The 26727-nt window shown below is 37.1% G+C and overlaps 3 protein-coding genes, 1 non-coding gene and 1 pseudogene across 5 annotated transcripts; 3 read left to right on the top strand and 2 right to left on the bottom strand.

The window, feature by feature from the left end:
* Positions 1-3034: 3034 nt before the first annotated feature.
* On the bottom strand, positions 3035-9447 carry LOC141652510 (uncharacterized). 2 transcript variants are annotated; one of them, XM_074460025.1, is made up of 5 exons: positions 9296-9447; positions 7056-8377; positions 6829-6978; positions 6054-6239; positions 3035-3478 (listed from the first exon to the last, which is right to left on the bottom strand). In XM_074460025.1, the coding sequence occupies exons 2-5, from the start codon at positions 8280-8282 to the stop codon at positions 3398-3400; spliced, it is 1644 nt and encodes a 547-aa protein (XP_074316126.1). In that variant the 5' UTR covers positions 8283-8377; positions 9296-9447; the 3' UTR covers positions 3035-3397. The 2 variants fall into 2 exon arrangements, with proteins under 2 accessions (XP_074316126.1, XP_074316127.1); XM_074460026.1 differs by having other exon boundaries at positions 7056-8364; positions 9296-9444.
* A 3841-nt stretch (positions 9448-13288) lies between these two features.
* On the top strand, positions 13289-16130 carry LOC141653881 (sugar carrier protein C-like; annotated as a pseudogene).
* On the top strand, positions 14002-14072 carry TRNAG-GCC (transfer RNA glycine (anticodon GCC)). The gene has a single exon. It is a non-coding gene; the product is annotated as a tRNA-Gly (tRNA).
* Positions 16131-16341: 211 nt separating the features above from the next.
* Positions 16342-19808, bottom strand: LOC141652504 (bet1-like SNARE 1-1). Its single transcript, XM_074460011.1, has 7 exons — positions 19714-19808; positions 19538-19602; positions 18076-18226; positions 17262-17318; positions 17108-17167; positions 16437-16733; positions 16342-16385 (listed from the first exon to the last, which is right to left on the bottom strand). The coding sequence occupies exons 2-6, from the start codon at positions 19549-19551 to the stop codon at positions 16644-16646; spliced, it is 372 nt and encodes a 123-aa protein (XP_074316112.1). The 5' UTR covers positions 19552-19602; positions 19714-19808; the 3' UTR covers positions 16342-16385; positions 16437-16643.
* Positions 19809-20707: 899 nt separating this feature from the next.
* Positions 20708-26330, top strand: LOC141652503 (deoxyhypusine hydroxylase-B). The gene is made up of 7 exons (XM_074460009.1): positions 20708-21259; positions 23276-23409; positions 23757-23977; positions 24116-24254; positions 24833-24959; positions 25321-25439; positions 25987-26330. The coding sequence occupies exons 1-7, from the start codon at positions 21112-21114 to the stop codon at positions 26026-26028; spliced, it is 930 nt and encodes a 309-aa protein (XP_074316110.1). The 5' UTR covers positions 20708-21111; the 3' UTR covers positions 26029-26330.
* Positions 26331-26727: the final 397 nt, after the last annotated feature.

Genomic DNA, 26727 nt, shown 5'->3' with positions numbered 1-26727 from the left:
ATTCAAAGTTCAGGCCCTCATTGTTCATTTTCGTTTTTTTACTTTGATTCAGTTCAGATCAGTTTATGTATGTCTCAGCCATAATTCCAGCTTAATCAATTTAATTCCGTTTAATTTTTATAATTGCAATTCAGTTCAATTCAATTTAAAACGTTTCAATCCAAAAGAACGAGATCTAAATATCGTGGTGTACATAACCAAGTTACTACCAAGTCAATACATAAAAGGCAACTGCAATAAGTTTGGAAGAACATTCGTACTGTGCATGCAAGACGTACGTAATAGTTTTATTATACTCTCCTACGTACAACGTAAGAAAGAGAATTGTTTATTTACATGAAACTAGTCAAATAAATATATGAACAAATTTAATGATTTCATGAGACAGATTTTTGAGTTTCCCAACATGTTCTTCTCAACACTCAAAAAATATAATAATAAATTGCCATTTTACTAAAGAACAAAAATAGACCAACACAAAGTTATATACTTCAGAATAAATAAAAGTCTGAAAATGAAATTATGAAAAAAATTCTCAATGGTAATAATTATAATATGCCGTAGTTATTGTATGCGACTGTTGTATGGTGTGACGGGTAAAAAGTAAACCTGACAGATGGGTTAACCGGATCGGATTCAGGTTGGGTTATGTCGGGTCAATTTTGGGTTTATTGGCTTTGGGTCGGGTACGGGTCGCACCGGGTTATTTCGAATTCGGGCATTTTTGGTCAATTATTATTAGGTAATTCATGGATAATAATACGTTTGCAACAATAAAAATTTGGGCCGGGTTATAGTGATTCTAGTCAATTCGAGTTTGGGCAAACTTGAGTCTTGAGTTCAGGTGTTGTATCGGGTCAATTTTGCCAGGTCTAGTAAAAAGTAATCAATTTTAAAAAAGCATTAACTTTATAATAATAAACGAACGTGATCATTTTTTAACATAAAAGGTTTACTTTTTATTATAAAATGGTCATTTTTTAACTGATTGTACGATACGACGGTCTTATAGTATAATTTGTGTAATAATTATTACTGAGTAGTTTTTTTCGCATGTTCCCAAGGATGTCTGGTTGTCAGTTGCATGATGACCTTTCTATAATTAGCAACCATGTTATATGGCTAAGTTTCTTACTATATATAGCAACTTTCCTTCTACCCTCTTTAATTGGTTCAAAGTGCAGTTTAAAGCTAGGTAAGGCATAGTGTATAGCTCATCCCTTTGACAAGTTAAAGGATGTATGATGGATTTCCTCTTCATCAGGTGTGATGTAAAGATCCTCATTTTGAATGGGTGGGTCCATCAATTCATGTTCATGCATGAGACATATGATTAATGATTATACTTTATGTTATCTTCACAAATTCTGGGTTAATCCCGCTTCTTATCACTAAAAAAGAAAAAAAATTCTTATTTAAGACAAGTAGGTCTATTTTATTTAACATAAAATGGGACATGATAAACTTGTGAATTTGTCTTATCTATCGATGTGGGATTGCACTTGACTCGTTTTAAACTTAAGATTGATATGACTCTTTTAAAGGACACTAATTATGTTATGTATGGATGGATGGATGCATGCATGCATGCATGACTAAGTTTTACTTTGGAGTGGATTATGATGGAATAAAGTAAGATGTTTAGGGAATAACTATTTCAACTTAATTGTGAAACATCTTCTCTGTATTATTGTATTATTAGACACGGGTGAAATTACGTACATGTATCCAATTACATTAGTTGTTCTCTCCCAATGACAGGGTTAAGACTTAAGAGGGGGCGGTCGTCCCGGCTGAACATTGAAACATTTGAATTTTTAGTTAAATTTGTTTATTTTTTTTCTAGTTTCGCTCCCGATGACATTATTTTTTGCCCTGATAACGTCAAATTCAGGCTCCGTCACTTAAGTTGAGAGGTTTGATGATGATAGCCTTTAGTAAGATGGATGCACTAGAGTTTAAGTGTGTAGTATACTATAGACAAATCATTGTTATTGATATACATTTGATTATTCCCACCAAAAAGGGGTGGAGGAGGTGGATATGTGATGTTAAAACTCTCAAGTATAAACTACTCAAGTGGAGAGAGTGAGTAGAACCCAAAAGGTAGAAAAGGAAGTTAGGGAAGGAGTCCCAAGAGAAAGTGTGAAAAGGTCTTATTTTAGTGAAAGAAATGGAGTATGGGCTTAATGGTAGCCAGACTCATTCTACCCTTAGCCGGCGCACGTCATTCTCATCATTCTTTTCCATTCTTTCCTCCATTTTGGACATGCATATAATTAGATCTGGTAAATGGGTTATTTGGTTCAGGTTCATGTTAGACACTTCGGAGTAAATAATTATCGGGTTAGGTTATTTTTAGGCCGGTGATTTTGGGTCGGATCATTCTGGGTCAATTCGGGTCAATTCAAGTCGGGTTAAGTCATTTTCAGGTTGAGTCAAATTCAGGTCAAATTTTTCGACTCACTTTAGGATCTCAGGTCAGCCTTATTAGATTGGGTAATTCTCATCATTTTTTCCACCTTTTCTTTCAATTTGTACCTGGCATATAATGCATTCATTCACCCTTTAGGTGTAGATGAGGTGGTTAGGTCACTTAGGTCGTTTTTTGGTTTTCAGTCGATATTATTACTCAGGTCGAGTCAAGTTTGGTTTGGGCAATTGATTAAGGGTTCGATTTGGATCATTATACAGTTAAGCTATTTTAAGTAACACTCGTTTTGTTTAAAATATCAAAACTATTAAGTTAAATACCAAGTAGATCTTAATTATAACACAAAATCAATATTAAGGTAATATCAATCACGAACTCAGACATCGTTAGGTCACTTAGGTTGGATTGTGGTCTTAGGTTGATATTAAGGCTCGAATCAAGTTTGATATTCAGGTCATTATTTAGACAAGGAGCGAGATTGGTAAACGTTTAATTGTTTGTATTTAATTCATGAACGATACTCTCATATTTGGGCTATGTAGGTCTCATTTGTTTTGTTTAAAATATCAAACTACTTTATAATAAGACAACAGTTTGCAATTTTTCATCGACTCACTGATGTATATATTAAATAGAAAACGGGTAAAAAATCCGATTGGTTTTACATAACTTATACGAGGGCCAATATAGCCTTTAGAACTATCCTGACTTATAAGAAGGCTAAAATACTCTGTTAATGACTTTACATTAACTATTTAACTTACTGTCAAACTGTAAAACAAAAAAATTCTACCGAAAACACAAAAGGAAAAGTTGCCATCGATAGTACAAGATTGGTATAACCGAATCAAAAAATTTCCTCAGGAAGTCACAAGGGCAAGGGTAGAGGATTATTACACTAAGTTTCAATGACGAAATATTGAATGGAGAAGTAAAAAATACATTTAAACCAAATCAACCTGCTCATTTGTAGGTTTTGGAGAACTCGTCAACAATCTTATCCATCAACTGCCATTTTCGGTGGAATCCCCAGCCTGGGTTGCTCTGCATTACGAAACAGTTGCATGTTAAGCATGATTCTTATTTGTAACCTACAAAACTCGAACTTATTTAGAAGTACCCAATGCAGGTAGGTAATACTCGTCTGGGGGTATCAGTATCATATCCATGACTATGTCGAGTTTGGACGTGGGTATTCGAGGTAACTACCATCTTGAAGGGATTTACTCCAGTAACCGGTGCCAATGCACAAGGTACTTAAATAGGTTACGAATGCCTGGGGGATAAAAAAAGTAAAGAACAAGGACGAATCTCACATGTTTCACTGAAAACACAGTTCAGTGACTTCTACAAGGTTTGCTTACAGTTATAACTTCATGAACATAATAGATAAGTAGATAACTACTGTATGTGTTACCATGCGAACATTTCAACGGCGACAATGACATTAACCAATTGTCGACAGGGTAAGAGGTACGAATGTCGGACGCATCAAGAATTGTATCCATTTTGTTTTAACCCATTATATTCCAAAGTCAAAGAATAATGCGCCTTTGGCTCTACTAGAAATAGAAAAATGCTTATACTCAGAAAAAAGATAGAAAATGCAATCATTTAAAAAATAACCTCTTTTTGAATCTAAAATTTCGGCGCATTCCCACCCGCCTCAGTCCTCACTCCTCATTGCATACATTACCTTACTACCATTAAAAGTTGAGTTTATATCTAGGAAGTAGGAAAATATTTGTAAGCCATGATGCCTCAGACATGGGGAATGGCAGTGGACTTTGGTTAATTCCGTGTGCCAGCATAATTACAGTGGTTGCAGGCAATTAGAAGTGTACAAAAAGCAATAGCTGCATTCAACAGGAGTTGAGAGTACCGGGTCATCAGAATTAAGCACACTCACAAGTCTAGTAGCAGAGAGCCATGTTCCAGGGGAAGTTGTCTAAGCCAAGGGTCAGATCATGGGCTGATGGGCTGACAATGCTCTAGTTAGGACCATCCTGGTGTTAACTAGTACTCCCTCCGTCCTGGTCAATTGTTGTCCTTTCGTTTTGGCACAAAAACCAAGGAAAGAGGAGATGACCAATAACTAAATGACAAGTGGAACAAATTGAATGAGAATGATCAAATTACTCTTCAAGTTCATTCTTAAAATAGAAAGGACAACAAATGACTGAGACACCCCAATATGGAAAAGGACAACAAATGACCGGGACAGAGGGAGTACAACTTAGTCCAAGGGGCCGAGGTCAGGTTCTAAATGGATAAGATAAAATAAAGCAGAAATACTAAAGAGCTACAACAGGAATTCAAAGCCAGCAATGAAGGTTCGATATAATTTTGAGTCCAACAAAACAGGCTCATCCCGGCTTAATAAGCTGCTGAGAAAAACAAAGAAGGCCTTTTATCACAATACGAGAATAGAATTAAGAAATATGGCAGAAAGGTCTTTTGGCTCGGTTTGCAGATGACAGTGACTGTCGGTAATTCTACAAGGGAGTGAGGCCATGTGATGCAATGGTAATGCTCATTTGTCCTTACACTCCGTTTTGCTTAATTGCCATTAGATTAAAAACAGATAACTGAATGATCAAGATCGGGCCTATTATTGAATGAAAAATTATCCCCTTTCCTCTCATATTTGACGTCTTTTTTGGAGTATTTCTTCATGGATATTTGTCGAAATATTTCAACCTTCTTCGTGAGAATTTCTCCAACTACAATCTTCATTTATCTTCTTGTTATTACTGTTTTATTGCAACGGTAAAGTAATTTCAGTTCTGTTTTCTTTCTTGCTAAGTTTGCTCTTAAGATGTAAAAAAAATCGTATTAACCCCCCTTATTACGCTCCACCTCACCACAATTGAAAGATTAGCACACCCACCACCATTATTTGTCCCTCTGAAACCTGAGCAGATAGACACGCCTTTAAGGACAAAGATTTGTTCGCTATTTGTCAAGCACTACTCAAGCTTAAGTCCTTCCACCAAAGAACAATATCTACAGGGATATGGTTCAACTAATAAATATATACAGCTTTTTTGAACATCAGGATTCCTGCCAGGTTCAAACTTCAAACCTATGTTCACAGACCATCATAGCAGAGAGGAGTAATCTACGGACCAGGAATTGAACGAGCCATAAAAACTGCCAAAATATGAGCACACTTCATGACTCTCATTGAAATCTAATGCTATCACCAATATGTATGGTACCCACCAGCGTTTCCTTTTTTTTCTCAGTACGGTAAGCCAGTAACAGTCGAGTACTTCCACTGTTTCACATAGTCACAAATGAGTTTACCAAAAAACTACTAAAATTTCATTTTATTTCACCCAATGAAATTACATCAAAAGCCATTCCTAAGTATCTTTCTCGATAACTTAAGAGGATGAAGTAAACTTACTAAAGAGGATTCAGTATAATTACTTCAGTCTATGTTCATCTAGTTTCCTAGTAAATGCTAGCACTTCATCAAGTTTCTTACAAGAATTGCCACGGTGATACAGTATAGGTTCAATGTATGATACAAGCAACAGTAGATATTGAAAGAAGTAACAGTATGATACAAGAAATGCTAAAACACAGACTTCTTGCGCTGTAAAATACCAACCTGGAGTGAAAGAACGGCACGGTCAGTGAAGCGGGTAACCGCTTTGGGTGCACTTGCCGGAAGTGTTTTCGCAACTCTTTCCAATTCACCTTGTTGCTGCTTTGCAGTTACCCTATCAGGCCCACAATAATGATTGACAATGCTTTTGAGTAGTGGAACTCTCTCCATTGTTTCCTTCATAGCTTCCTAGTTTACATAGTAAAATAGAAGGCAACAAACACTATATCATTAGAGAATGGTTACTTTGAGCAATAGTGTTCAAGCTTATCAAGGAGAAACAAGCTCTGACATGGGGATTAGATATGAAGAAATACTTGATAGAAAATATGCATTTAACTATGCTATCAATCTAATCCAAGCATTTAAGCAAAAAGATTTTTTTTCGAATTTAGTGTGTCCTAAACATACTGAACACTTTCTATACTTGGTAACGGTAAACAAGGGTGACATTTCCACTGAGACTGGAGGAGCATTAGGGTTTATCCTTAATATCCTAAAAAAATGGCCCTAAAAGAAAAGCGATCAATCTTATTTGGACGGAGGGAACTCATATTTTGTTCGCCATATTGACTTAATTCTTCCTAGGTTTACCAAATTCAAAAAAGATAATGTGTGAAAAGCTAAAAAAAGAAAACAATAAACAGCTTGTGACTCGTAAGAAAGGGAGAAAATACAACAGAGACGCTTCGGATAAACTCTTGCACTGAAATTACTAGCAACAAATAACACATCAATTTTAATGGCAAAATGTGCAATCTGGAATAGCAGAGCTTACCTCCCATTCCTCTTGACTCTCTATTCCTTCATAAGACATCAAAAATGGCTTCATCTTCTCCAAAGCCTCACGTAGAGGGATAGGTGGATTTTCATGGATATCAGGGTTTGTCTCGAAATCACCCATCAAGTATTCAGGCTCTAACTCATGCTGCAGATAGTGAAGCAAACGCATGATATACCCAATATAACAACTAAAACAAGAGTTTATATGAGAGTCAATTCTACCTTAAGATTAGTATCATATGCCTCAACATACTCATCCCAAGCAGGATCAGGCAAGATCTCAGACGACAAATCTTCAAACGCCTCTGTCAGTTCAGCCATCACTGTGGGCCCAAGCTTTTGAGCCAACTTCTCACCATCGGCGTCATTACCCATAAAAAGTCCTTCCTCATCTCCAGACTCATCATCGGAATCACGATCACGACCTCGTCCCTTTCCTCTTCCCCTTCCTCTGCCTCTACCACCTGTTGTTTCCCCATCCTTCCTCGCCAAAATTCCAACTGCATGCTTAATTGCCTCTTCGCGGCTCAATTTCGGCGTTTTTGGTTCAGCTGAACTCTCTTTTGACTCAAGCCTATCTCTCCCTCTTCCAAAACCAATACCTGACCCACCATCCCTCCTAGGTCGAAGATGCCTATTATTTTCCTTAGGTCTCTCTTCATGGACAGGCTTTCTTTCAGGCTTCCCCCTACCAGTACCAGTCAGCACCTTCACAATATTTTGCGGCTGATCACGTACAGAAACAACCGGCCCAGGGATAGAGCTACTCCCTATCCCATCCTTCACAATATTTTGCGGCTGATCACGTACAAAATCAACCGGCCCAGGGATAGAGTTACTCCCTATCCCATCCATCACAATATTTTGCGGCTGACCACGTACAGAATCAACCGGCCTAGAGAAAGAGCTACTCCCTACCCCATCCTCTTTCCTAAACAAAATGGGTCCCTTAGGCCTGGATTCTCCTTCATCAGCCATTCCACCTCTACCTCGGCCCACTCCTGGTTGTTGCTGTGGTGGTTGGCCGGGTGCAACAAATGTGTTAGGCGATGGAGAAAACGGTGAAGATGGAAGAGGATTTCCTCGACCATATTGCTGTGGTGGTTTGTCGGGTGCAACAAATGTGTTAGGCGATGGAGAAAATGGTGACAATGGCAGAGGATTGCCTCGACCATGGCCGCGTCCCGTAGAAGGGTACGACCGGTCATTACTATTTGAATCTTCATTCGAATTCATTTTCCCAGGGTCACTACTACCAGCCACAAAATCATGTCGAGGGTTGGCAAAAGAACCTCGGCCACGACCTCGACCACCTCCACCACCTGACCCTCCCCCAGGGCCCGAAGACGTTGAAAACGTCGAACATGAAACAAGTTTTGATGCTTCCCCAATTACAGTGCTCCTTATTACACCATTAGTATTCCTTAATAGACTAAAACTACCTCTCATTTTCCACGCCACAGTCTACTTTCAGTTCTCACTTCTCTCAAGAGTCACCAAGAATCCCCAAATGCTTTTTTTCACAAAAACCCTAAAGAAATGCACTGTTATGAAATTAGTGTCCACTTATCGATAACTAACCTCAATTCATTCAATTGTATCATACTCATAGGTAATTGAAAATATACGAATGAACTAATACTCCAATAGTAACACAATGTTAATCTTACTTCACTTAATCGCCAAAACCCTAAATAAATGCACTACGAAATCACAAATCCATAATCAAACCCTAACTCATTCAATTAAATTCATACTGATTAATCGTATAAATTAGTCCAACAAATCAATGGTAACACACTGCTAATCTTACTTCACAAATCGATTGATCAACATATGCGATTAAACCCTGACTCATTCAATCAAGAAAAACAACTAACAAAAATTACTTCAAATAATGACATTCTTCACAAATGACACCGATATTAACCCCAACTCATTCAACTATATTAAACTGATTAAAAATAGATATTAATTTAATGAAACAATGGTAACACACTATTAACCTTACTCTACTTAATCAGTTACCAAACCTAACTCATTCAATTATATCCAAACTGATTAAAAAGGACATTAATCGAATGAATCAAAGGTAACACACTGTTAATTACCTCCGAAAATCGATTAAACAACATAAGCGATTAAACCCTAATTCATTCAATCAAATCATAAAAACAACAAAACTTACTTCAATTAGCGACATTTTTTCACGAATCACAAATCAATAATCAAACCCTAACTCATTCAATTACATTCAACTGATTAAAAGTAGAAAATAATCGAATGAATCAAAGGTAATACACTGTTAATCTCACGTCATAAATCAATTAATCAACAAATGCGATTAAAACTAACTCATTCAATCAAATCATAACAACAATAATTACTTCAATTTTTTCAAAAAAAAAGGGAACTAAACGAAAAATGAAAGACAAAAAGTGAGAGACAGATCGAATACGTACCTGCGTTCAATTGAATGGAGTTAGAGCATTGAAAAATGAAGGTAGGATAAAGTTTACAAAAGAAATGAGACGTTCATTAATGGCGGAAACTAAAGAATGCCATGAAAAATTGAAAGAGGGAAAAGATTAAACCATTAAACCTATCGAACGTTGGATGGGTCGTCACCTTTGGATGTTATTACCCGGCCCAATGTTGTGGAAGGCCAATGGTCCCTAATGAGCTTAGGCCTTAGGAGGGAGACCGTGTCGCAAATTCTCGTATAAGACCGTTGTACAGTTACAGACTTGATAAATGGGATGGGTTTGAGTCGGTCACTTTGGGTTGGATTGTTATAGGTCATTTTGAGTCAAGATATTATCTTAAATAACTCATTTCGAATTTATCGGTATATTTTGGGTCATTTTAAATTAGGTCAATTGGATCTGTCATTTTGAGTCGAGTCAAGTTCAGATTACACTATTCGATCACATTCAGGTCTCGGGTCGAGTCTTGCGAGATCTAAGTATAAATACACTTATAGAAGACCGCGATATCAATATATTGTCATAAGGAGGACAAACCTTTTTAAATGTGGAGTTATCAAATAAAAATTAAAGTTTTAGATAATATTATTGTGTTTGTAGTATAATATATGGAGATCGAGTAAGAGAGTAACCAAAATGATATGATCTATATTCCCTCACAAGAAAATGATATGATGTATATAGAATGTCTATATTTATGAGAAGTAAATTTTTTTTTTTTTTGAAAATATTATTAATATCTGACGCTTTACATTAAATTAGTATAAAACCATTTACTAAAGATCAATATACCCATCACTAAAACATGAACACTAAAACGCTATGGGAATGTATTTAGGTAAAATATAATACCGTTTTGCACTAAATAAGCGTAAATTTACCTTGTAATTTTGTAAAATAGAAAAACTTTAATCTATAACTTGTTTAAGTACTATGGTTGTCAATAAATACTCCACCTGTTTCAGTGAATAGTTTATATTTACTTTATTTTACGAGGGAGGAATAAGACAAATGTAAACTATCGAGGGAGAAATATAATCAATATGTAAAGAAGAAGACAACATTCGGTAAAGGTGTGGCATAGTTGCATCACTCGAGTTGTTGCCTTCAATGTCTTACTTATTGTCCATAAAAATAATCCGTGACTTTTAACTAAAAACAAACTAAATACTCCATAAACAGAAATTAAAAGACAATAATTAGTGCTAAATCCTAATAATAAACATAAGCGTGCTCTAATTAATTGAACTACTCTCGCAACCTTTTGTCGCGCACCATCCAGCTAACTTAAAAAACATGCATATTATGCCAAAATATTATTGTGTTTTTTTGTGCATTGGATTATTACTAGAATATTTACAGATAATAATTTAAATTAATTTAAATAATTCATCATAATATACATAAAGATGTTGTATTCATGCAGTGCTGCCATTTTCAATGTCTTTACTAACTCTTTTGTTTCGATCTTCATATTTTATGATAACTTCATTTTCGATTTCTCATGTCACCTATTGAACACGTCATTTGGAACATTGCTTGTCAAGTTAAATTCCTATTCTAATTGATTAAAAATTATCGGTTTTTTCCCATGGTATCCTCGAACTTTGTCAGATTACACATGGTGCCCCTCATTTTAAGTTTCTATACATGGTACCCCTGTGTTTATCTTTTTCTTTCCCAAAATACCCTTTCCCAAACTTCCGTCATAACACCGTTAGTCTTATTATCTAAATCCTTAATTAATCTACTAAACAAGCATTTAATACCTAAATCCTCAAACCCCCCATCATCATCATCTTCTTCTTAAATATAAAAATGTGAAAAAAAAAAATCATCAGAACCAAACCAACGACCACCCTAGACCCGCCCCACCGAAGATCCCATACCAACCACGCACAAGGCGGTCCCAACCTATCCTTACCACTCGAAATCCGCATCACAACCAGATCTACATGCATATTCGACACACCCTACCACCACATACCATTCGACACACCACTACCACCACACCACCACACACCACCAATTCAAACTCAACCACCTCTCATTATTCATTCTCCCAAACAAGAATCATCCGCTTTCCTTTATTGTGATCTGTAAAGACAAGACGACTAAACTTATTTTATAATATCAGTCTAGTTTATTTACCTTATGAAGAAAAGCTCAGGGAGCGAACATAAAAAAAGAAATGAGCTATACAAACATACATTATATCAACAATTGTAAGATGGATATATACATACGGAATAATATAGGATTAATTTATCCATTTTAATTAATTATGTATTTATCTTAATTAAAATATCGCTCATAAAAAAATAATTTAGTAATCAGAACTAAGAGGATATATGACTATCATATTACGGATTATTTGTTGACTTACCGAATAATATTTTTTTGTTTGTGTAACAACTAACAAACTACGTAATAACTATTGACTATTAGTATGTCACATTGTTAAAAATACAATAATGGGTTATGAATTATGATGGCATTCAACAATGACTGTTTTTTGAGGTGGCCATGTTTTACATTAATTTAATTTCATAATTAAATTAAAATTATTTTTGGCAAACATTAAAAAGGTAACAAGGTAACATATACCTACGCAGTAGCACGCGGGATAATGCATGCATGACTGCATGAGACATACGTCTCCAATTAAGTTCTAACTTAGGTGTAAATACCTACTCTATTGTATTGTTGATGATTAATTTTATCGAATGATATTATAAATCCATGCAATGTTGATATTTTTATTTTTTTTGGCAACCAAAAAAATAAAATAACAAACAATAAATTCATAAGAGTGGTCGGGAAACATAATGTTAATTATGTTCAATAATAATATATTTTTAATGATTTTGAGGGGGTTAACTATTTGTCAATGTTTAACCCGTCGTATACTTGTGCCATACTCGGCTATATTGTATGTAGTGACATTGTAGCGACGTTTAATCATTATCGACCTAAATATCCAACACTGATCAGATGCCTCCCTGACATACTATTCAAAATCACGGTCGTGGATAACTTAGCTGATAAAGCTACGAGACAATATTTATAACTTGATCAAAATTCAGCCTTAAATTCAACTCACCAACGAAACTTCAACCTCCTTTTTGAAAGTAAATGATCCATTTTACTCGCTTAAAACTATTGGATGAGAATTTGTAAATTTACCAATAACGGATTGACTTTATTCTATTGCAAAATAAAGAAAACTAGTTACTCGTACATCACATCGATATTATTACTAACCTTTCCTAACCCTCATTGTCCCTTTCACTACCTTTCATCTCGATCTACTCCAAATATAATAATACTCCTTCTCCTCGTTATTTATTGTCCTATTTCATTTTTAAATGTCTCAGTCGTCAATTATTATCTTTTCGATTTTAAGAATAAATTTAATGAATAATTTGATCATTCAAAAACAATTTGGTTCACTTATCATTTAATTAACCTCCTTCTTTTTCCTCGGTCTTTATGTCAAAACCAAAGGACAATAATTGACCAGGACAGAATGACTAACTTCTATGCACCCTTTATATAACATGACCTTCTAATTTGTAACTAACACACTTATCTCTAATATAATCCTAATTTACTACTTCTAATTAAAACTCAATACCATATATAATCTCAAAACAAGTATGAGCTTCAACAATGAAGATAACCAAGGTATAAGATCGTACGATTGTGTGTTTTGTCGAAGAGGGTTTACGACAGCTCAAGCTTTAGGAGGGCATATGAACATCCATAGGAAAGATAGAGCTTCGACAACGGTCCATAATAAGCCTATCAACTATTCTACGGTCGATGATAAACCAAGTAGCAATAATAATGAGGAAATAATGTCATTAGAAGACGATTATATTATTAATCGCGATAATAATACGACTACAAGATTGTTTTTATCCTCTACTAATAAGAGTTATCTTAGCTCAAGTCAATATCATAACAATGGCGGTCTGTCTAGCTCCAAAGGTCGGTTTCATGGAAGACGGGTTCAAGATGATGAAGAGGTCGATCTTGAGCTTCGTCTTGGTCATTATCCATGGTAATTGAGTTAAACTCGCATGTCATAATTATAACTTCAAGTACTTTGCATTATTGCATGAGACAGTCTCATCGTTCAGGACGTTCAAAAGTTAGTCGCGTCATAGTTACAAGGGTTACATTAAATTACTTTTGTATAAAAGATTAGTTTATTTCGTTTGTCTATTAAAAAATTTGTATGATTATGTAATCAATTTTGGTTTTTTACATCATGTAATTACGAAGAAGAGATGATGAGTAGGTTGCTTGTAAGGATGTAAGACCATATTAGATGTATAATTAAGGGTGGCACTAAATACGCTACCGATATGTTCTGGGATACTAGTTTTATGTTTTATATGACTGGTTTGTCCTTTAATTTTCAATTTGATAAATACAGTAAATCAGTAATTATAATATTATAATTATAATTACTAGAAGGGATATTTTCGTCTATCACTTATAATTCAAGTGTTCCAATAAATTTTATGAGTATATTTATGCGCACCCTAAGTTTAAGTAAGTATTAAAAAAAACTAGGATGATGGACATAACCAACTTTATGAATTGTTGCACACAAAACCAACTCCAAACGACGACACTACTTAATAATCTTAATATAACAATTTAACATCAAAGCACCAGTGGTCTAGTGGTAGAATAGTACCCTGCCACGGTACAGACCCGGGTTCGATTCCCGGCTGGTGCATTACTTTTAATAATTAGTATCCTTTTTTTTCTTTTCTAATTTTCCCCATTATTTCCACTCAAGTTTTTACCAAGAGTCATTTATTTTCAAAAATAATTTACGCAATTGAACAAGACCTATTTTTGAAAGTCAAGTGACATTCGGCAAGAGTGTGAGTCTCTGAGACCATCGCACTGCTGCGTGCCTGCGTTCTAGGTAGAGCTGGCAAAAGCTGACCCGACCCGAGGAACCCGACCTGATATGCCCGAAACCCGACCCGATACAACCGGCCATAAAAAAGCAACTACGTAAGAATGTACGTAACGAAAGAGTACGGAGAATGTCGTCTTTCCAAAATCTTACTATTTTAAAAAAGTTTAGGCAACTTATATACTAGGAAACTTACTAAAAAAAATTAGGAAACACCAAAACAGTAAAAAACTAAACGAGAAATTGTAACACCTAAACTAATATAGTAGAAAATTTGCCTTAAAAAAATTAGGAAACAGTAAAAACTATATATACACACCCTTATACACACAATTTTAATCATCTAATCTCATTATTAATACCCTGGAAACTGACTTGTTACGTCTTTCTTTCATGCATAGTAGCTGCAATGGGTGGCCTGATCTTCGGTTACGACCTCGGAATTTCCGGAGGAGTGACATCCATGCCAATGTTCTTAAGTAAGTTCTTCCTGATGTATACCGAAAACAGAATGCAGTTAAAGGTACAAACCAGTATTGTAAGTTTAACAGTGTACCGTTAACTTTGTTTACATCGTCTTTGTACTTGGCTGCTCTATTATCGTCCTTGGTTGCATCGACTATCACTAGGAAGTTCGGAGGACGAAGGTTGTCGATGTTATCAGGTGGTCTTATCTTTTGTGCCGGCGCTTTAATTAATGCCTTAGCTTTGAACGTTGGCATGCTTATTCTCGGACGTATTTTACTTGGTTTCGGGATTGGATTTGCGAATCAGTCGGTACCACTGTACCTATCAGAGATGGCTCCTTACAAGTACAGAGGAGCACTCAACATTGGTTTCCAACTCTTGATCACCGTTGGTATTTTGATTGCCAACGTGCTCAACTATTTTTTCACGAAGATCGATGATTAGGGTTGGAGATTTAGTTTAGGAGGTGCCATGATACCGGCTATTATTATTAGCGTCGGTGCCCTTCTTCTTCCAGACACTCCAAACTCTTTGATTGAGCGTGGAAAGCATGATGAGGCTATCATAAAGCTTAAGAGGATTCGAGGGGTTGAAGATGTGGAAGCCGAGTTTAAGGACTTAATGGCCGCGAGTGAGACGTCTAAGCAAGTTGAGAATCCGTGGAGGAACCTTCTAGAGAGGAAGTACCGGCCTCATCTCACAATGGCTATCGCCATTCCGTTGTTCCAACAACTCACTGGTATTAATGTCATCATGTTTTACGCACCTGTTTTGTTTAAAACCATCGGCTTTAAGGACAATGCTTCTCTTATGTCTGCTATGATTACGGGTGGTGTTAATTTTTTGGCTACTTTGGTGTCCATTTATGGTGTCGATATGTGGGGTCGAAGGTTTCTTTTTCTTGAAGGCGGTCTCCAGATGCTTATTTGCCAAGTAGCTGTCACAATTTGCATTGGAATCAAGTTCGGAGTGAGCGGAGTCGTAGAAAATCTTCCTGAATGGTATGCCATTGTTGTCGTCCTCTTCATTTGCATCTACGTGGCTGCATTCGCTTGGTCATGGGGCCCACTAGGTTGGCTGGTGCCTAGTGAGATCTTCCCCTTGGAGATCAGGTCCGCAGCTCAAAGCGTCAATGTCTCCGTCAACATGTTCTTCACCTTTGTAATTGCGCAAATCTTCTTGATCATGCTCTGCCACCTCAAATTCGGATTGTTTATATTCTTCGCGTTTTTTGTGGTCGTCATGTCAGCCTTCATATACTTCTTCCTTCCCGAGACCAAGGGAATCCCCATCGAGGAAATGAGCACGGTTTGGAAGACTCATTGGTTCTGGCGCCGGTACGTACCTGACGACGAAGACCCTAATGCTCTTGCTGCTCTTGAAATGGGGCTCAAGAATTGATTATGTATATAAATATATAATAAAGTTATAATTAAGTGAATTCAATTTTATATTTTACGATATATAATCCCACTCGCCTTTCCGAACTTTGCTTATCCCCTTTTTTTTTTTTTCATAATTCTTATATTCGTATATTGGTTTCCAATTCGCACATTGCTCTGATCAGAATTCAGAAGGCAACAGTAACTTTGCCTAGCTAAGATACAACAAGTTTTGACGACTCACAGACTCGACAAAGTTCATAGATTATTACTACTGTATTACAGTAAGATTTCAATTTGAAGCATCATAGTCAAATAACTCGACTTAGAAACGGCTTCTTCATACATTCGACTCAGAAACGACTTCATACACTCAAGCACCCTTCATTAGGGCTTGAATTTCCCTTTTTTTTTTCTTTTTTTCTTTTTTTACAATCTGAAGTTCCGATGTCTCTTCGTACAAGAAAAGTACACAATCACTTCAGAGTTCAGACACAAGGCCACATCGAATAGTTAACAGCAACTTACAGATTCATCTAGTAAGATAGTAAATAATAAGGAAAAGGATTACAAATGAGGCCACAAGAGTGAACATTCTCCGGCTCGATTTGGTTTCAAATGCCTGAGAAAAATGAAAATCATTCAGTACAGCACACCATAGGTCAAGAAAGTTCAAAATATTTTTCGGACATGACATGCTGCGAGTATCAGACACGACATTGTAGTTGCACGCTATTTTACCTAACTCGGTTGCAACTATCGGACATGACATGCTGCGAGTATCGGACACGACATGGTGTTGGAGAGTCGGATACAGTTATTTTTCGCTAAGTTTTCAATTTTTAGTCTAAAATGAAGTATCGAAGTGTCGTGTCGGATACTTAAAGTGTCCGACATGTGACACACGAGTACACGACCAAAGTGAAGTGTCGGAGTTACATAGGTTGCACAATGTTGTACAGTGACAATGGTAGTAGTACAGCGCATCAAATTTACCTGTTTGAACCGATCCATTGTTCCTGATAAGAACCCCCGTGATGAGTCCATTTCATTTCCCTACAAAAATAACAATTATATGCGTTAAAGAAATATCAGCAAGATGAACAGCTTGAACATAACACCAGTCACTAGTGTGACAAACAAAACCTACCATTCGATCCAACATCCGGTTATGAGAGTCAACTTCTTCATGTATGTCACCACTTATCTGCAGAAGTAGTAAACCAACAATTACTTTTACACATTCCAAAAGTATAAGAAATACAAATAGATCCAGCACAATGTCCGTCTGTTCAATACCACGATAATTAACAATGATTACATAAATAAATTTGATACTCAACCCTGTGATCACGGGATCGATGCCTAATTCATTATGAATATGCCACATCCGATACACAAGAGCGTGTTGTATTGATTTCAAGTAAGTGTCATGATAGAATACGCTCAAACTGATTCACGATTTGCTAGGATCGAGTGAGTCAGGTAACATAGGGTCAAGGATCTCATATGACTTTGAAATTTCAAACTTGGATTAGCAGCCAAGTTTATAATAGTTTCAGGTGATGATATTTGGAATGTGGAAATAGCTCAACCTTTAGCCCATGAATACGGAATTTCTAACCCAGCCCAAGATGAAGGTACAAGAATGGTAAATGGTACGGAGTACAAAAATTTATTACAGAGCAGCCAGGATGATCTTATAAGCAAAATTCTTAATCAACCAAAAACGAAACCATACATTGACGTCAAATTTCACCGGCAGCATGTACTATTTATCCACATTCACGTCATATATATCAAATATGATGACATAAAACATAATACCGAATGAATACTGATACATGTTAAGAAGTAAATAGGGGCTGTAACATGATGCTAAAGTGGCCAGCCAACTTCAGGGAGTAGAGAAAAGTCCCGAAGCTAAATGATGTGGCCAATCCATATATGAATGAACAACTTACTCTTTTCAAGAGGTTGACTCTATCTTGCAACCCCTCCAGTGCGCTATCATTATCATGTTCATCGATTTCATGAGATGAGTACGAGGATGATGCCCTAATACCACCCTCCTCAATTCCATCAAAAAGAGAATTTCTAGCGCCTCTATGTTCCCTGCAAGTACACAAACAGATGCATATCAGAAACGCTACACAATTATGTACCATGAAGTCGTCAACTATGCAGAATAAACACCAGGCAACTAATAGTCAAGCGAGCATAAAGTAATCTATGAGGCAGAACATGAAAGCCAAGTTCCTCGAACTGAACACTCAAGTAACATAGCAAACGTCTATTTTCAAATTCAGTTTTCTAAGACAGGTACGAGCGACTCTGTCACAATGAGTTACATTTGTTACCACTCATCGCAAGAAACCCTACGATTACTTCTGTGCCACACAACTACACAAGTGCCTACTTTGAAAATCAAAGATGGCCTAATCACCGATGCGTTCCTATATTATCTTATATACTCCGTACTCTATGATCAACTGCTATCTGATAGGTGAACCATCTCAACCAAAACCTTAAGGTGATGGTTAAGGTCCAACTATTATATTTATTCCTATTACGCCCCCTCACTCGAGTGCCCATTGGGTTTGAAGAGTGCTTAGCGCACAGGCTCCCCCGTACCATGTGCTAAATTTCTACTTCCGATACTCCCCTACCATACATACCAGTATACCACCCTATTACCACAAACAACAAGAATCAATACTACAACTATCAGCGAGTCTTAAATTCTTAATCATGAAAACTAACTACACGCAATGGCGGATCAAGAAGATGGCTGGCAGCAACAATGAAAAATTTAAACTTTTGAATCATAATTTTTCAATCTTAATTTTAGTTTACCACTACCTTTTTTCCGTCTCAGTCATTTCTTTACCTTTTATATTCAATGTGAGGGGTATTTTAATCAAAGATATCAAATGATTGGGACGGAGAGAGTACTCCTTTACTAGTTCCCCAAATTTATCGCCTCCTAATTAGAAATCTAAGTTCCGCTACTGGTTTAATCAGTGGCGGCCTAGAAGGGGCAGTCGCCACGATCAATTATACTCCCTCCATCCCGGTCATTTGTTGTCCTTTCGTCTTGGCACAAAGACCAAGGAAAGAGGAGGGAGCCAATTACTAAATGACAAATTGACCAATTTGAATGTGAATGATCAAATTACTCTTCAAGTTCATACTTAAAATAGAAAGGACAACAATTGACAAATGTAATCGGACAACAAATGACCGGGACAGAGGGAGTAATTAAAAGTTTCAACCTTTTTTGTTTTTTTATTTTGTTTACCTTATTTCATTAATGTTCACCCCGAACATTTTCGCCCCCTAACTACAAATCCTGGTTCCGCCACCGATTACACAACATAAAAAATCTCAATAAATAACATTAATCAGAGAAGAAAAGAAGCAAACCTTCTGGTATTCATGATTAGATGACGAGATCACAAACTGTTATAATTGAGCAATTATTACTGGAGCTTCAGGTGATTTAACAAATAACATGAACAGAAATAAAAACAAAAACAATCAGAATCAGAATTTAAACCAAAAATTGAGTAAATAGAATGATGAAAAGAGATAAAGAGTACCTTGAAGAGGAAATCGGGTAGCTGAGAATCTGGGAGGTTCAGGAAATGTGAAAGGAGGTTGGCAACAAATTTTGCCAAATTAAAAGTGACAGGTAGTCTTCCATTTTTATGTTACTCTTTTGGGAGACCCGGCAAACGAGTTAATCGAGTCGGGTTCGAGTTATTTCGAGTTTATTATTCCGTAGAGTATATTTCAAGGAAGGAGAATTCTCTATCCCATTTTCGTGGTATCTTACTAATGACCCGTGTGAAATCATCCTTAACCATATAAAAGATTTGGATTGGGTCGGGTTATGATATATTGGATTCTGATTTGTTATTGATGACTCTCTAAATACCAAAATTTGACTCGAGTTACTCCTTAACCTAAACATTTTAATTCGAGTTACCCCTTAACCTTAACATTGGGCGGGTTTTGTTAAATTCTCAAAGAGTAGCATCACGGTTTGCTCAATAAGTTTATGAAGATGCTCTGGATGCAACTAATATCCGGAATTTTTATCCTTGCTTTCTCATTGGCAACCATCTCTGTTCGACTTATATTCGCATAAAGTATGATGCTTCTTGGAATTCCAGCTTAAAAGCAACGGCGGATTGGCTGTTTCAAGATAATCTTGGTACTACCTTTCAAACGGGTTTTTCAAGGTTTTGGGCAAAATCATCTTTACAAGCGGAAGCTATGACACTTAAATGTGCAATTTCTGAGGCCGTTTCCTGTGGCTATCGTCATATTGATGCAACTACTGACTGTCTAAGTCTGATCCTTCAAGTCTGCGGTTATGTTACTATGGATCAAGCTGCTAAAGCATCTTTATTATCCTTGCAATCTTTGTTTTCGCAACTACATTGTATTTCAATAAGTCACTGTCCTAGGAATCTTAATAGGGTTGGGCACTCCATTGCTAAATCAGCTATGACTTGACTCTATTTTCTCTCACTGTTAAATAAAAAAAAAGTTTATTTAAATCAATAATAGCCGTCTTAAGACGAAAACGGGTCAAAGAGTAGCATCACAGTTTGTTAGTCTCTACACCCTTGACATCATCTTTTTATCTGAGCTATTATATTCAACCCGTTTTAAGTTTAAGACGGAATTTGCTTGCTTCTCAGTTCCTCACTAATCCCATATTAATTGGACTTTTCAGAAAAATAAGACTCAAAAAGATTAAAACCCTGAACATTATCACTCAATTTGAACTGGGCAATTGGGCATCTAATTCTTCATCCTTCAACTTTTTTCACTCTATTCTTGATTCCCCATTCATCAAATAAAATCAATTAATAATCCCTGCATTTTTTTCACACAATTGTTTCACAAACAAAGTTCCAATCTTTTTTAAATTGCTATTTCACAAATAAAGTTTCAATCTTTATTGTTGTAATTGGTGTTTGAAGGAGATGGGTTCATTTGGAGCAACAGAAGAAACAGTAAAGTTTTTATGTGACAGACTTTTAGATGAAAAACAACCAATTTCAGAACGTTTCAGGGCTCTTTTCTCTCTTCGTAATCTTCGTGGTCACCTTCCTCGTCTTGCTCTTATCCAAGGTTCTTACTTTTTTTCGCTTTCTTCGTAGTTATTAAAAGAACCCGTTTTACAATATACTTGTGAAAGACCGCCTTACCCGAGTATTTGGGCTTACTTTTTCTTAGTAGGGTATTGGCTGTGTTATTCCATTTGTGCCCGTCATCTGTTTACCTTTTATATTCTTTGTGATCAATATTTTAATCAAAGGTGGTATTTGACATTGCAATTTGAAATTGTTTATTTGTGTTGGTGAATTGTGTTTGATTGTTCATGTGGGGTGTTATAGCTTGTTTGGTGTATTTGGCCAAGGATTGTCGAAGACTCGAACTTGTGATCGGGTTAAAACATTGATGGAATCGATTTTGAGGGATTGTCGAGTGGGCTCACCTCATTTACACACTAGGGGAGTGGTGGTTATTTGTTGTTCCTTTGGTGAATTGTGTCTGATTGTTAATGTGGTGTGTGTTAAGACATTGATGGAGTTGATTTTGAGGTATTGTCGAACGGGCTCACTTCATTTACACACTAGTGGTTATTTGGTGTTCCTTTGGAGATATGTGGCCGAATTTTGATCACTTGTTTACCTTTGATTACAATGCTACTCACGAAAGGTAGTCAAATGATTAGGACAGAGGGAAATATCACATCTAATTTCGAAATACAATTATAAGTCATTTTGGAAATGTTGCTTCCGAGAAAGAAGTTTGACGAGTTGAGTTTTTCCTCTTTAGGGTGTGTTTGGATTGAGGGATTTGGAGGGAAAGGAAAGGAAGGAAGAGTAGGGGATTTAAAATCCCTTCTTTGGATAGCAAACCAAAACCTCTCCACTCCATAATAGGAAAGATTTGGATGGAAATTGTATCCAAACACCACACCCCATTCGACCTCCCCTTCCCTTCCCTCCCTTTCTCTTCCCTCCTCTCCCTTTCCCTCCTTTGTTGTTATCCAAACACACCCTTGGAGTCGAAAACCATGCTTGTATATGTATATGAAATGTGGGTCTAATCTTGTTTTTTTGGTGACATCTTTGACACTAGTGTGTATAGGAGTTACTCTCCTTTGAAGTTGAAGTAACCTTGGTTGCTATCTTGGTTGCTCTTTATAGTGATGCCTACTCATTTAAGTCTTTGGTTAGCCGTAGCACCACTAGTTATCAACCATTCAACCTTCCAAGATCGAAGCGATGTGTGTGATGACAAAACTAGGCACACTTGATTTAGCTTGAATTGGTTGGAGTTCTTAGCTACTTAGTTGATGTTGAAGTCACTAGCTGCTCCATCTCAAACATCTAGTGCTAGATGGTAGATATTCGTAGATTAGGTTTCTAATTTTTGTTTATTTGGTAGGTTTATCCCCGAATTGCGGGAGCCATTGAGGCATTGGGGTAATGTAGTTGTTGTTGGTAGGTTTAGCTCCCAATGTTTCCCGTCCTTAGCACCCACCCTTATTCTGCCTACCTTTACTAAAGGGCAATCAGAGTTCTTTCCTTCCCCAACTTTCCATTTTTAAACCCTGGCTACTCCTAAAAGGAATGCTTCGACTGATTGTATAAGGTACGGTTTGAATATTATATGTGAGATTGATGACGGTTCGAAAATGGAAATAACACTAGAGGAAGCTTGTCTCTTTTGGGTAATAAGCACTGATTTCACATTTGAAATCACCAGCTGAGCGGGCTTATGCCAGGGCCAGTGAGCCACAAGGAAGAGTAAGTCCGCTTCGTAAGGCCAAAAGAGGCTCTATTACAAAACAATTGGCAATGGGAGTTTAACTGGATTGAATGTAAAAACCTCCATAAAATGTCTATCTAGCTTATGAATGCTGGCTGATTTTAGTTTAACTCGATTTGTTTCTTTCTTGGGCTTTTGTCTACATAAAATGTCTTCAACTCCTCTGTGGAAATTTTTTATCTTTATAGAAGTGTTTGCTCAGAATCTCAGCAATCCGTAGTCCCCTTTTTATGTATTCTAGTAATTGTCAGTGTGTTGTTCTGATTTGTGCGTTGCTGTTTGTGGGTTAACCACATCCAATTGCAGCTACTAGAGATTGTTCAAATTTGTTGGCTCATGAAGCAGCATTCGCGTTGGGTCAAATGCAAGATACAGAAGCAATCCCTGCCTTAGAGTCCATTCTCAATGACTTCTCTTTACATCCAATCGTTCGGCATGAGGTGAAACAGCTAACAAGTGGAGTAACTCCTAGATCATATTTATATCGCTCCCATTTAACTCTTGCGGTCAAGTGATGTCAACTTTGATTAATATTTCTCATATTATGCAACATCATCTGCTTTTTAAAATTATAATGTGGAAAATTTTGTTTTGATCCATCATGCCTTACAAATTTTACCGTATTTCTATACATATATTTTGAGAAATTAATGGAAATCGACATTGATTGACAATGAAAGTCAGATGGGAACTTATAAATGGGAGCTAGTACTTGTTTTCTCATTTACATGGGGTAGTACTCATCATATTCTTATTTATTCTGCATGTTTTTTTTTGGTGTGTGTAGGCTGCCGAGGCTCTTGGAGCAATAGGTCTGGAGACGAATGTTCCGCTTTTGAAAAAAAGCCTTTCTTCTGATCCAGCTCCGGAGGTTAGAGAAACATGTGAATTGGCTTTGCATAGAATCGAGGAAATGAAAAATACTGATTCTAATGATAGAGGGGCATCACCTTATTTATCTGTTGATCCAGCTGCTCCAGCTTCTTGTACTTCCGTCTCTGATCTAAGGTTTGTGTAGTTATATTTATCTAGCCTGAGCTTGCATGTTTGAGCATCTTCTCAGTGCAGTTTGTAACTCTGTATCACTGTATTTGTCAATAATCTAGCCTGAGCTTGCAAATTTGAGCATCTTTTTGAATTTTAAAGGGACATGCTATTGGATGAAGACAAGCATATGTACGAGCGTTATGCCGCCTTGTTTGCTCTCCGCAACCAAGGAGGAGATGAAGCCATTTCTGCTATTGTTGATTCCCTGAGTGCTAATAGTGCTTTACTACGCCACGAGGTTTGTATATACTCTAGCACGTGTTCAGCATGTCATATTGTAAATTTATAATTTGTTAAATGAATACTGCACTTTGAACGGTAGAAGTAGTGTTAGAAAAAATAAAGGGAGTTTTTCGCTACATGGAATCCATTTCGGATCGCATGGCCTCAAGCCATTGTTTTGAGTCGGGACTAGATATAGCCGCTTTGTAGGTTACAGGTTCGTCACTTTCTAAAAGCAACACGTCATAATCACCATCCTCTTCGATAACTCCTAGATATCTATCAGGCTGGCGACTAATTCTACCTAATTCTACCTGATCTCCTAGGTTCCGAAGGAATTACAACTGAATTAGATGCCGAAGGAACATCTTCCTGTGTCATCTCCTCAGTTTATGGCTCTTGAACTTCAGAAAGTTCAAATTTTTGGTATCCCCATGTCAAATTAAAATACATCCACATAGGAAATATTCCGAAGAAAGACATCATACATTCATTTCCCTCCCCCCTTGCCTTTTCTCCTACATCTGCGTACAATATATTGGTTGTACCTTGTGTGTTTTATCGTAACTGAATGACATGCTTCTCTGAAAACAGGTTGCTTACGTGCTTGGTCAAATGCAAAATAAAGCAGCATCAACTGCCCTTGTTAGTGTCCTAAAAGATGTTGCTGAGCATCCAATGGTTAGACATGAAGCTGCCGAAGCTCTTGGCTCCATCGCAGGTGAGCTGGTTATGACCATCTTCAGACTTCTTGGAGAACACCAAAATTGTTACTTAATTTAGTAGAATCGGTCTTTGTGGGCTAATATCCCTTGTCACTCCGTAATTGCTGGCAAAACGTATCAAACTGCGGTTACCGCTCAAGATAACCTTCAAATCCTTTAGTTAATTCCATGGCCCTTACCTGCTATATTGCGAGCAAGGTTTTGGAGACAGAAAATAGTTTGCTTTTGAAAGTTTAGCACTCGAGATTCATTAAGGGTACCTATGTTAATTAAAGCATTGATTTTGTTTGCCTGGCTTGTTTCGGTCAAAACACCCGTATACTTTTTGGTAACTTTAACTCTTTCTGGGTTCTGTAGATGAAGCAAGTATAGCACTTCTTGAGCAATTCGCCAAGGACTCCGAACCTATTGTCTCACAGAGCTGTGAAGTTGCGCTCAGCATGCTCGAGTTTGAGAAATCAGGCAAATCTTTCGAGGTATTGATTCTCTTAGTCGCATAAACATGCATGTAGAGCTGGCCATCAGCACGGGCTGACCCGACCCGGCCCGCCTTGGCCCGTTATTTTTATGCAGCTTGACCTGACACAGTCTTGGCCCGCCGTTGGCTCGGGCCTGGCCCGGGTCCTAAAATTCCAGCCCGGCCCGTCCTGCCCCGCCATTTTAGCAAAAAATAAAAAATTGTTTAGGCCCGCCAGCCCGCCCTTGGCCCGCCAGACCTGGCACGGGTCAAGTATATCCCAGCCCGGCCAAGCCCGCACCCCCTGGCCTGGCCCGGGTCTGACCAGGAGAGCCCGGTCCGCCCCCTGGCCATCCCGTCCCGGCCCTAGCCCGGCCCGAGTACAGGTCTACATGCATGAACTGTGTTCCGTACCCCATCACCACTAAGATAAGTCAAGTGTTCGCATGAACATGCATGAACTGTTTGATTCCGCAGAATGCAGTAGTCAAACCTGACTCGAACTGGGACAACCAAATGGTGTTATTATTTGAATGTGAGATGCTCATTCTTGTTTTTGATTGCAGTACCTGTTCATGCAAACTCCGGTCGTTGAGGAAACTGCTTAATCAATAATATCATGTCGGAGACATCTATTTATTTGCATCAGATTCATCTTTGGATCGTACAATCACCGGAAGAACCTACTTCAAGATTGGTGTGACCTGTGAGAATGGTTGGGACTATATCAGTAATCGTATGCAGGGAATCCGCTGGTTTTGATGTAAACGTCCTCTTACTACAAAGCGTGCAGAGCGCCTTTTTATTTTCACCCCCTTCCGCAGAAATTGTTTGATGCTTCTTACAACAGTGTATTTCTATATGCTCGCGTTTCATGTTAATTTATGTCGATTTCGTGCGCTTTTATAAATCCTGTTTTGGTGACGGGAGATCATTCTTCTGCTTTAATTTCACCGAAAAATTGTCATCTTTTAACATCTTGGTGCCTTGCTAATTTCTGAATATCAAGTTACTCAAGTGGATAAACACTTCGGTGAAAATGGACGAATAATTCACTTGGATAAATCACTTCGATTAAATGAGTTTACGGAAGTGATTTATCCAAGTGAATTATTCGTTGAAGATGATGAGGAAGTAAAAACTCATTTCCTTAGATGAATCATTTTACTCCGATAAATTTACGAATACCTTACAAAATGAAATCGGCATTAGATAAAACTTCAAATATCAAAGTTACTGTTTTTATAATTTTTGTTTTCGAAAATTAGATTTACTACAAGTTTTGTTTATTGCTCAAGTTGGTGTTA

Source organism: Silene latifolia, chromosome 4 (genome assembly GCF_048544455.1).
Source record: "Silene latifolia isolate original U9 population chromosome 4, ASM4854445v1, whole genome shotgun sequence".
NCBI classification, from domain to species: Eukaryota; Viridiplantae; Streptophyta; class Magnoliopsida; order Caryophyllales; family Caryophyllaceae; genus Silene; species Silene latifolia.
Note: the sequence above shows the minus strand (reverse complement) of the source record. Positions and strands in the feature narration are given on the sequence as shown.

Coding starts and splice junctions, on each gene's coding strand:
- LOC141652510 (XM_074460025.1), bottom strand. CDS start 8,282: ATGAGAGGTAGTTTTAGTCTATTAAGGAATACTAATGGTGTAATAAGG. Junction 6,240..6,828: donor AGAGTCAAGAGGAATGGGAG/GTAAGCTCTGCT, acceptor TATGTAAACTAG/GAAGCTATGAAGGAAACAAT. Junction 3,479..6,053: donor GTGCCGTTCTTTCACTCCAG/GTTGGTATTTTA, acceptor TTCGTAATGCAG/AGCAACCCAGGCTGGGGATT.
- LOC141652504 (XM_074460011.1), bottom strand. Junction 17,319..18,075: donor GAGTCAACCTCTTGAAAAGA/GTAAGTTGTTCA, acceptor CTACTTCTGCAG/ATAAGTGGTGACATACATGA. Junction 16,734..17,107: donor CAATGGATCGGTTCAAACAG/GTAAATTTGATG, acceptor CATTTTTCTCAG/GCATTTGAAACCAAATCGAG.
- LOC141652503 (XM_074460009.1), top strand. CDS start 21,112: ATGGGTTCATTTGGAGCAACAGAAGAAACAGTAAAGTTTTTATGTGAC. Junction 24,255..24,832: donor GTGCTTTACTACGCCACGAG/GTTTGTATATAC, acceptor CTCTGAAAACAG/GTTGCTTACGTGCTTGGTCA. Junction 25,440..25,986: donor AATCAGGCAAATCTTTCGAG/GTATTGATTCTC, acceptor TTTTGATTGCAG/TACCTGTTCATGCAAACTCC.